Here is an 11,854-nt window from a genome sequence, read left to right on the forward strand (position 1 = left end):
CGAGAGTTTTGAGAATGATGAGGGCAATGAATGCATAAGTGTGCTTTACACAATTGATGTATGTGTGGATTGTGATAAGAGCTGTATGAGCCCCAATAAAATGATTTTTAAAAGAAAGAAAGAAAATCTATACTCTGGGCATTAGTGAGCTGAAATGGATTGTTATTGGCCATTTTGAATCAGACAGTCAATCATGTGATCTACCATGCTAGGAATGACAAATTGAAGTGGAATAGCATCACGTTCATCGTTGAAATGAACATTTCAGGATCCATTCTGCAGTACAATACTCTCGGTGATAGGATAATATCATATACCTGCAAGGAAGAGCAGTTAACACAACTATTACTCAACTTTACCCACCAACCACTAATGCAAAAGATGAGGACATTGGTGATTTTTACCAACTTCTTTAGTTTGTAATTGATTAAACATGCAATCAAGATGCATTGGTAATTACTAGTGATTGGAATATGATAACTTTACAGCTCCCCTTCAAAATCTGTGGAACCTTGCATTCAAATCAAACAAAAGAAAAACTGTTATTGAGACTCAATTATTTGAATGCAGATGAAAGCAAACCTGCTCTGGGTTGAAGCTGCTTGGTGCCCTCTGGGGACTTCTTTGTACCACTGCAGATATGCCACGGACAGCTTAAACCCCACTATAATCATGTAACTGGGGCACCGTGCTCAGGAGCTCACAAAGAGATACAGAGGGTGCTAGACACATTTACTTGTGAAGGTCCCTGACGTCTGGTTAGGAAAGCAAGACTCTAATCTAAGGACCAGTTAAAAGTCAAGTCAGTAGAACACTGAATGTGTTCTAGGGCCACCTAGAAAGTATTGATAAAGTTTAGTAAGTCAAACCTCCCTGTGAGGGTTGAGAGCAGTCATATAGGGCAAAGCCTTCATGGGGAAACTGGTTCTTTATAGTTATCTAGTCCAGCACCCTAGCCCCCTCCATGCCTTCTACAGATGGCCAAACAAAGGTCCCAAAGGCAGCAGTTTACTTAAAACCTTAGAGTGAGTCGCTGCTCGGTGCATTGCTCCTAGCCACTTTCCAACGTTGGTTTGTTATTGGTCTCTAGGTGAAGAATTTGAGGCTGGCAGCATCACTTCTGTCTTTAGCAACCGGGCCATTGTAAAATACAGTCATCTGGAAGATGTGTTGCATGGCTGCTCCTGGAAGGTCAACAACAAGCTAGATGAGACATACCTGCCCCTGCCTGTGGACAAGATTATCCAGCGCGCAAAGACGATGATTAACAAGATCGTGCAGTACAGCCTAATTGAAGGGAACTGTGAACACTTTGTCAATGACCTCAGATATGGCGTGTCCAGGAGTCAGCAGGTACGTCACCCTTTGCTTTGAGGAGGGTTTCTTGTGGAGCTTTCAGGGGTGAGGCGTCGTCATCTTGTCAGTGATCAGGACAGGGGTCAGTGACATCATCATTTGTGGTACCAATTGGACCTTCTAGCTTTATAGGAGTTTATGGTTCAGGTAGCGTTTTCACCTGTACTAACCCCTGGACAGAGAGCTAGCTGCGATCAAGTTGACTCATGATTCCCTGTAGGTCCGCCATGAGTTGGCATCAACTTAGTGGTAGTGAGTGAATGGAGGTACTTGTTAACCACAGGTCCATGGTTCAAACCCAACAGCTGCTCCTGTGGAGAAAGACCTGACTGTTCCCATAAAGATTTAGCCTTGAATTGACTCAGTGGCAATGGGCTTGGGTTTTTCAGTTTTGTTCTTGTTATTTTGGTAAAGATACCAACCATCCTCGCCACAGGAGAAAGATGAGGCTATCTACAGATGAAGCTCTCTGCTTTCTTGAAGATTTGCAGGTTTAAAGACCCCGTATAGGGTAGCTATGAGTTGGAGTAGACTTAAGGGCAGTGGATTTGGTAAGGAACCTTGCTGTCGCAGTGGGTGAGCTGTTGACAGAAAGGGTATTTACTTGACAGTCACTCCACAGGAGAAAGAGGAGCCTGTATGCTTTTTTGCATGCTCAGAAAGCTTTGGGAGCAGTTCTGGTCAGCTCTATCGTGTCACCATGAGTCAGAATCAAGCACTGACCATGGATCCCAAGCCTAGGAATTATGAGAACCAAGCCCAAATCTAAATGCACGCTCTTAGTTTACTGTATGAGATTGGCCAAGTGAATTCTCTCTGGCTCTTCAATTCTCCGTGGGAAAGATTGAGGGTCTTGTTGGTTGTGAAATTCTTTGATCCTTTGCTTCTGAGCCTCACTGTGGGAAGACCCTGGACAGAATAGTTCTGAGAAACAGGAGCCCTGGTCCTCCCAGAGAAAGGAAGCAAGCCTGCTTTGGATATCTATCTTGGGCCCTTGCAGATCTGGGGTTTGGGAAATCTAGGCAAACACAGCCTGCTTCCTCTTTTAAGAAAGGGCTCCACTCAGGCCAATTCCTGAAGGGGAACAGTAAGACAGGGTTGGGGGTAGGGAAACGGGCACAGGACTATGACTGACCAGGCTGTGAATGGATCTGCTTTGCAGGTAGAGCATGCCTTGATGGAAGGAGCCAAGGCTGCAGGAGCAGTCCTCTCTGCGGTGGTGGACAGCATCAGGCCCAAACCAGTGACTGCCTGAAAGAGCTGCAAACTCCAAATAGAGGAAGAGCTATGCCGATATCAGAAGCATCACGTGCCCCCTTTCCTCCAGTTGCCTTCGTATCTCAATGGGCCCCCGTCAAAAAGATTTGTGAACTTCTGGAAGAATCTAGAATGTTCCAATTACCCCTCCAGAAAAATACATCCAATATATGTGATCACGGAATTTTAGAATGGCAAGCTGTGGGTGGTGTTGCTTACCCTTGATTCTGACCCAGGGAGACCCCTGGTGTTACAGAGTTGAACTAGCCCATAGCATTTTGCTCAGCTGTGCTCTCTGGGGAAACAGACTGTCAAGCTTATCTTCTGTGGCTTCAACCACAACCCCTTAGGTTAAGCGTAATGGGAAAGATTCCACTTCCTTATAGGACAGTCATTGTGCCAGGCCTTTCATATAATTACTTAATCATATGAAGTTTACTTTTTAATATATTTATTAACTTTTGGGGGAGGAATAGGCCTGCTTGTTGTTTAGGAAGACCTAGTCCCCTGATGCTGGGATGCTCCCAGTGATGAAGAGCTCTCTTCAGAAGTGCCTTTCATTGAGCTGACCCATGTCTCTAGCTTCTTCCTATCCATCCTAGTCTGGATCTTTTAGACCCCATAGTTTAGTTCAGGAAAGGAAGACTTTAAGGAAATTGGTGACTGACTATTCAGGGACAATTATACCTTCATCTAGGAACATTTTTCCCAGAAAATATTTTCTTTTTTGGAAGTGGCGTTAACAAACTCAGGGACAAGGGAACAACAAGTGATCCAAAATTGGTGGCGAGGAAGGTATAAGAGGCCTGGTAGGGCTTGACCAAGGGTAATGTAACCGAGAGGAAATACTGTAACCCAAATAAAAGCTGAGCAGGATAGTGGGACAAGAGGAAAGTAAAAGGAAATAGAGGAAAGAACTAGGAGGTAAAGGGCATTGGTGGAGGTCTAGATGCAGGTATGTACATATGTAAGTATGCTTATTTATGATGATGGAGAAATAGATCTAGGTGCATGTATTTATAGGTTTAGTATTAAGCTAGTGTATGGACATTGGGCTTCCACTCAAGTACTCCCTCATTGCAAGAGCACTTTGTTCTATTAAACTGGCATTCCATGATGCCCACCTTCCTGACACAATCGCTGAAGACAAATGCGCGCATAAGCAAATGTGGTGAAGAAAGCTGAAGGTGCCCAGCTATCAAAAGATATAGCGTCTTGGGTCTTAAAGGCTTGAAGGTAAATAAGCAGTCATCTAGCTGAGAAGCAGCCAAGCCCACATGGAAGAAGCCCCAGCCTGTGTGATCACCAGATGTCAAAGGGATCAGGTATCAGGCATCAAAGAAGAAAAAAAATCATATCATTGTGTGCTCACCTTCCCAATATGATCACTGAGGACAGATGGGTGCATGGGCAAATGTGGTGGAGAAAGCTGATGGTGCCTGGCTATCAAAAGATACAGCATCTGGGGTCTTGAAGGCTTGAAGGTAAACAAGCGGCCATCTAGCTCAGAAGCAACAAAGCCCACATGGAAGAAGCACACCAGCCTGGGTGATCTCAAGGTGTTGAAGGGATCAGGTATCAGGCATCAAGGAACAAAAACCCATATCATTGTGAATGAGTGGGAGTGCAGATTGGGGACCCAAAGCCCATCTGTGGGCAACTGGACATCCCCTTACAGAGGGGTTGGAGGGAGGAGGTGAGCCAGTCAGGGTGCAGTGTAGCAATGATGAAACATACAACTTTCCTCTAGTTCTTAAATGCTTCCTCCCCCACCCTACCCCCAACTATCGTGATCCAGCTAGACCAGAGAATGTGCACTAGTACAGATAGGAACTGGAAGCACAGGGAATTCAGGACAGATGAACCCCTCAGGACCAGTGGTGAGAGTGGCAATACCGGGAGGGTGGAACAAAGTAGGGTAGAAAGGGGGAACTGATTACAAGGATCTACATATAACCTCCTCTCTGGGGGATGGACAACAGAAAAGTGGGTGAAGGGAGACATCAGACAGCGTAAGATATGACAAAACAACAATAATTTATAAATTACCAAGGATTCATGAGGGAGGAGGGAGTAGAGAGGGAGGGGGAATAAATGAGGAGCTGATACCAAGGGCTCAAGTAGAAGCAAATGTTTGGGGTGTTTTGTTTTTTTTTGCAAAGACAAAAGTTCATTTATTACTGAGTAATCATGAAAGTCCACCGTTTTGGGGAAATGAACAAATACCTAATTTTCATAACCACTCAAGCTGCCCAACAAGTCTATTCCTGAGCGATATTCTGTGTGTTAGTCTGGGTACTTTAGAGAAACAAATCTACAGAAACTCATATGTGTAAGAGAGAGTTTTATATAAAGGTTAGGTGCACATCGAGAAAACACCCCAACCCAGTGCTGCCCAAGCCCACAAGTCCAACATTAACCCTTATGTCCGACGCCAATCCACAAAGTCTTCCTCCATCTCACAAAACACACGCAATGATGCTGACTGCAGGAGGAAAGCCGAGTCAGTGAATGTGTAAGCATCTCAGCCCAGGCAGGGGTCTCCACACAGCTGCTCCAGCACCCAGGGCTGCATTGGGGTATGTCCATGCGGCTTCTCCTTGGAAATGTCTTGCAGGAAGTCAGCCTCGCCAGCTGAAGCAGGGAACTGCTAAGGCAGCTGCACCCTGGTGCGACCATCAGAAAGCAAGAGACCCGAGAACTAGAAAGGTGAGGCTCACTGAGCCATTTATTCCTCCGCCCTTCAATAACCCCCCCTGTGTTTATCAGCCAGGTTGGCACAATAAACTTTATATCATTCTGTAATGCTGAGATTTACTATTCTTTCTCTTTTATTTTGTTTTGAACTTGTATGCTTATTTATTTTAATCATTTTATTGGGGGATCGTACAACTCATCACAATCCATCCATTGTGTCAAGCACATTTGTACATTTGTTGCCATCATCATTCTCAAAACATTTTCTTTCTACTTGAGCCCTTGGTATCAGCTCCTCATTTTCCCCCCTCCCTCCCTGCTCCCCCCTTCCTCATGAACCCTTGATAATGTATAAATTATTAATATTTAATATTTTCTTTGTTAAAAGTGATCCATCAGCTTTATCTTCTAAGTCATTAGTGATAAGACCCGTTATCTTTTTTTCTTAAGAAAAAAAAATTTAAGAATAAATAATTGATCCTTGAACAACGTCGGAGTTGAGATGTATAGTTAAAAATCCACATATAACTTTGACCGCCCCCTTAGAAAGATTCACTATATGAACAGCCGATTAATGCATTGTATGTTATATGTGTTATATCCTGCATGCACATAAAAACTGCATTTTCAATGTGGGATAAAAAGGTAACTTGCAAATGTGCGATGTTTGCACCTCTGTTGATGTCCACAAAGCAATAGCTTTACACATTTGGTCTTTTACAATAGTTCTTACATTGGGCTCATTTATCTTGAGATGGCAAGCACCTGCAGCTACAGATGTCAACGATAGTACATATCACGTAAATTTGTTGCGATGTCATGACATTGCTTTTGGGGAAGACTTCCAACATCAATAGGGGTCCTTTCTTTTTCTTTTTAAAAGATCGTTTTATTGGGGGCTCTTACAGCTCTTATAACAATCCATCCATCAATTGTATCAAGTGTATTTGTACATATGTTGCCATCATTGATCTCTTGACTGATACTTCTGTGAACTTTGTGGATCCAGGCAAGACAAAACCCTTGACATGTTAGTGGCATGCAGATCAATTAAGTTTACTAAAGCAGATCACCCTCCATGATAAAGGTGAACCTCATTCAACTAATTGAAGGTCTTAAACCTGAGGTTTGGGGCCTAATACTGCTAGCATTTCCACCCTGTTGCCTGATGTACGGATTTTAGATTTGCCAGCCCCCAGAACCATGTGAACCAATGTCTTTCATTTCAAATATACATATTTGTGTATGTATATAAACATATATATATGTGATATTGTTGGCTTTCTTCCTCTGTCGAACCCTAATACAGTCATGTTTACAGATACCAGGAGTTAAGGATTAAATATAAAACTTTAGGAGACACAATTCAATCTATTACAAGTATGAAGTCTTGTGGGACAATAGGTTCCCTCATGTGGTCTTTATGTCCCGGGTTTGTGGGAAAGAACAATTCAAGAAATTTCCCAAGTTGACTGACATTTCCCAGGTTAGCGCTGACAACTTGAAGTTTTCTTTCTTTTCTTCAGTCTGGTCCTGAGTGGATTGGCATCTCCTGGGTAATTGAGGGTTGCCTCGGCTCCCTCAGAGCATCTGGGAGGATCAACTGGGTTAAGTAGACCTCCCACCTCGAAAATGACAAGACATGCTTTATTTTGAAGGTTTAAAACCAGAGACTTTATTTAGGTCTCTTGGATGAGAACTGGAAAGATAGGTCTGTCCTTTGGGGCATCGAGGCCCTGCACCGGGGACTCAGCAAAAAACCAAAAACACTAATAAGCACTACAACAATGGTGGAGACTTTGGGCCTGGTTAGAGAGCTGGATCTGGCAGAAAGCAGAGGAGTGACGAGGGGCAACGGCAGAAGCCAGATGAGCCACACAGAGAAGCAGTAGCAGAGCGGGAGGACTAGAGAGAGAGTCCACATGAAACACAGCTTTAGGGAGCTTCTTGGCTAAGAGCTGAGTGCCGTGTGTTTGTTAGGACACAGATGTCCCTGTGCCAGAAACTCTCCACCAAAAGCCCCAAAATCAAACCAAACACACCGCCATAGATCCCAGCTGATAGCGACCCTACAGGACAGCGTAGAACTGCTCTGTAGTGTTTCCAAGGCTGTAAATCATTCCTTACATTCTTCTCTCACAGAGAAGCCGGTGGGTTTGAACCACTAACCTTTCTTTAATGCTTACCCACTGTACTACTATGGCACTCTAAATCCTCCCACCAAGCACCAAATCAGACCCATTGAGTCAACTCCAACTCAAAACAAGCTTATAGGATAGAGTAGAACTGCCCTTTAGGAAAGCCTTCTACTAGACCAGGTTAAAGAGCTGCTTATAGCTGCAGCGATGATACCCCAAACTGATGGGAGAGACAACCATCAGGCACAAAGCACCGCGACAGAGTTGAGCAGAGCTAAGAAATGCCACCAGGGGGCAGGTTGACAACAAATGCTGCTCCAGCAGGTGGCAGGATAACCTCAGGAAGTCGTCTTGCACTTGTAGAGGGAACTTCCGCCCCAGGGAGATGTCATGAAGTATTTGTGAATAACTGTTTTTTCAGGAGAGTAACCTTGAGATTATTGAGCTCCCACGCTGGAATTTGTCCTGTGCATATCTTCATTTCTGTTGCTATCCTTTGTTTATCGCTCCTCTGGCTGCGCTTGTGAATGTGGTAGTTCCATGAGTTTTTTGAGCATTGCGGCGTATGGTTGAATCCAGTCAAGAGAAGGAGAACGCTATGGACAGATGTCAGAAACAATGGTGAAGTGAGACAGCGGAGATAACTGAGCTCTCCCTCACAGGATCCAGCTTCCTGCTGAGTCTTAGAAAAAAATTTAATTATGAAGTATTCAAGCTCCAAAGTATCATTCCCTTATATCCAAATATTTAGGCTTATTTATTGCATAATTATTCATTTACCCCAGGGACGTATGGTGTCTTAATTAACAAGTCCTTAATAAACTCGTATATTACCATCATGAAGTTGTTAGCCTCTTTCTTTGGTCTCTTGGCACTTTAGGCAAATTTAAAGCTACCGGTCTCTGCCCAGACAATAATAAACAAGATAAATCAGACAGTCAAGTAAACTGGTGAGTAATTTCTCTCTCCCAGGCGATCCTTAATAAAATTTCTCTATGCAAGAAAACTAGACAAAACAAGATAATTCAGTAAAGGGAGGATCATGGAATGAAGAAAGCAGGTAGATGTGGTAATATGTACTGGGCTTCATCATAAACTACTCCAGAGTAATTGCAGATGCTTTTACAAATCAATAAAAGTCCAGAACTGTGAGGCGGTTTCGTCATTCCTGGGTATAAAGTGAACCATCTCAAAAGCAGGAGAGAGATTCTCATGACCATGCAGAAAGATGGGCCACAAGGAGAACATGTCCAAGATCCTTGTGTGGAGAAGTGAGGGAGCAGAGGCACAACACTGAGACCATGAGACAGCAGCAGGCTTCCTGACCCACAGAAGGAGTAAAACTGAGTGCCTTTGGGCGGAAAGCTAGCTTGTAAAATGGGGTGCCCTTTGGGCCTTTAGCAGAACTAATGACACTTTGTAACATTTGTCCAAGCAGGGCAGAGGTCAAGGGACTACATAGCTAAGGAGCAGAGGACCAGAGATAGGGAGCCTGTGGGCATGACTAAGAAGAGTGGATAAAAGAACTGTATGCTTAACATTTCTTATCCTGACTTGTAACTTGTTAACTTCCCTAATAACCCCCATACTCATGAGTATTGCATTGTCTATGCGTTCTGTGTGACCGCTGAAGGCACATGGAGCCCAACAGAGAAGTAGAGTGCCATGGGAGGGGCCATTGGTTTCCAAATGGGGTAAAGAGCGATGGAGGGTAGAAGGATGACTGGCCTCATTGAAATCAGCCTTGAGCTGATAATGAGTCTGAGTCACCTGCCTCCTTTTGTAGCTGGGTGTGTCCTCTAAACCATGTCTACCAGGCTCTGAGGACGACAGTCTCAGGCAGTCCATCAGCCTGGATCAAGCCAGTAAACTGGTCTCTTTTATGATTTTGAATTTTTGTCAACATTTTCTCCCATTCTGTTCAGAACTTTCTATTTTGATACCAATCAGAGCAATCCATTGTGATAACTGGACACCATCTAATTCTTCTGGTCTCAGGGTGGTAGACGTTGTGGTTCATGTGGTTCATTCATACTTTGGACTAATTATTTCTATGAGTGTTTGATTTTTGTCACACTTCTTTGCTCTGGATAGGAGGCCAGTTGTTACATATTAGATGACTGCTTTAAAGGTTTTCAGAGTCCAAGAAGGATTTAGAAGGCTGTCTTAAAGCCAAGAGCCCTAACAGTCGGTGGGCTCTCTTATTATTCTCTTGATGACATCTTTCAATATACACAAGTGTTTTATCTTTAGTAGGTCCCACTTGCCTGATTTTTCTTCCCCTGGGTGTGCATCCTTTCTTATGTCTGAGAGCTCATGTATTCCCCATGTTAAGGTTCAAAAACAAGAAACCAAACAGATATGAAGGGGCATGGATGTAGTGGAGACTCCCAAAACCACCTGTAAGATCATTGAACAGTCCCTTTCGGAAGGGCTACATGGAAGAGATGATAAATCCAGGGTGTGGTATAGTGCTGATGAACCACAGAACTATCCTCTACTTTTCCAATATTTCCTCTCCTTACTATTATAGTTTTAATTTGTTTTACCTCATTAGTCATGTTAGATTCGTGTATGTTCATTTGTATATTTAGGATCATTCGGTGCATGAAAGCCAAAATAGATAACCCTTAAGAAACAGTAACAGGTGTAATGATTCCCTGAGAGTATGGGAAAGGGGCGGGGGGAGGGTTGGGGAATAGGGAACTGGTGGCATCGATGACTGCATAACCCCACTAGGTGGGATCGAACAACAGAATTGTATGTGAATGGATATATTGGATGGTGTAAAATATGGCAAAAGCCAAAAAACTATTATAAGGAGAAAAGTGATAATAATAAGGGTTCCTTGGGGGAGGGGGGGGAGGGGGGGAGCTCATATCAAGGAGTTCCAGAAGAAGAAAATGTTTTGAAGCTGATTGTGGTAGCAATTGTACAATACTGCTTGATGTGATTGAACTATGGAATGCTATGTTATCTGTAAGAGCTCCCAATAAATTTTTTTTAAAAAAAGACTGTCTTTATGGATTATGTTATGCCGATTATCTTAGATTGCTCCAGAGACTCTAATTCTGAGTTCTCAAGTGACTCAGTCCCTCAAGATTTTTTGTTATGGTTAAAAAGTTTACATAACTTTGCCGCGCCCCCCCCCCCAATATGCTCCATGCTCTACTATACACCTGGATATATTTGCACCACATACAAATACATAGGCAGAAATACCTTCTGTCAAACCTATATAAACTCATGGGTGTAGTTCCATTGGCCTTCCCACCCCTGTTCAGCTTGCATAATCTACCTATGTATCCAGACATTGATTATTGTTTTTACTGTTTTTATGGAATTGTGTGTGATAATATTTATATCTGTTGCCTTTAACTCAGTGTATACCTCCCACTGGCTTCCTTTGCCTTGGTCATATTGTGCTGACCTCCCCTTATTGTTCATTGCCTCTCCCTTCCCCCCAAGTTAATAGGTGTCTACTCTCTAGTTAGCAATTTCTACTCCTTGCCCCTCCTATCTCTGTTAATCTTCAAACAAATTTTCTTTCTGCGTGAAAACTTTGTCTTGACTTTTGATAATAGTGGTCTCATTCAGTATTTGTCATTTGTGCTTAATGTACCCTACCCTTCAGGTTCATCCAAGTTGAATGTTGTGTGAGAGTTCATTGTGTGCATGTACCATAGTTTGATTACCCACTCACCCATTGATGGACACGTAGACTGCGTCCATCTTTTTGCTAGTGTGGACAATATTATGATGAACATGGATGTACCATACAACTATTTGTGCTGTGGCTCTTCTTTCTCTAGGACAGACACCTAGTAGTGGGATTGCTGGAGCAGAGGACAGCTCTGTTTTCTTCTTTATGTTTCTTATGATTAATGATTGCTGCTTATTAAATTCCTACTGATTAGCTCCCCTATAGGACAGCACACAGAGTTACCTACCCCACAGGGTTTCCAAGGCTATAAACCTTTATGAAGCAGACTCACATCTTTGACTCACTGGTAGGTCTGAGCTGCTGACCATTCGGTTAACAGCCAAGTGCTTTTACCACGGTGTCACCGGGGGTCCTCGGTTAATGATGTGTGTTTTCTATTTACAATTTAGTAAATGACTCATTTTATATTGTTGAAGAGCAAGGATGTTTCTTTGAGGACTGAGGTGCACCTGACCGAGACCATGGCATTTTCAATGGCCTCGTGTGCATGTGAAAGTTGGACATTGAGTAAGGAAGACCAAAGAAAAAGCAATGCATTTAAATGATGGTGCTGGTGAAGAATATTGAAAGTACCATGGGCTGCCCAAAGAACAACAACCCTGTCTTAGAAGCAAGAACAGTGAGGATTCACCTTCGAAGCCAGGGTGGAGAGACTTCATCTCATGTACTGCGGACATGTTGT

At 43.3% G+C, this 11,854-nt stretch overlaps 1 protein-coding gene across 1 annotated transcript in view; it reads left to right on the plus strand.

Moving 5' to 3' along the window:
- Positions 1-2,611, plus strand: part of PLAAT5 (phospholipase A and acyltransferase 5) — a 72,609-nt gene extending 69,998 nt beyond the window's left edge. Inside the window, exons 5-6 of the mRNA XM_045297190.1 lie at positions 1,097-1,353; positions 2,519-2,611. Of these exons, the coding sequence (XP_045153125.1) occupies positions 1,097-1,353; positions 2,519-2,611 (350 nt within the window). The remainder of the gene's footprint in view (positions 1-1,096; positions 1,354-2,518) is intronic.
- The last annotated feature ends 9,243 nt before the right edge of the window (positions 2,612-11,854 follow it).

The sequence above is a fragment of the Echinops telfairi genome, unplaced genomic scaffold (genome assembly GCF_000313985.2).
Source record: "Echinops telfairi isolate 266 unplaced genomic scaffold, ASM31398v2 ScPeMD7_7417;HRSCAF=8455, whole genome shotgun sequence".
NCBI lineage: Eukaryota > Metazoa > Chordata > Mammalia > Afrosoricida > Tenrecidae > Echinops > Echinops telfairi.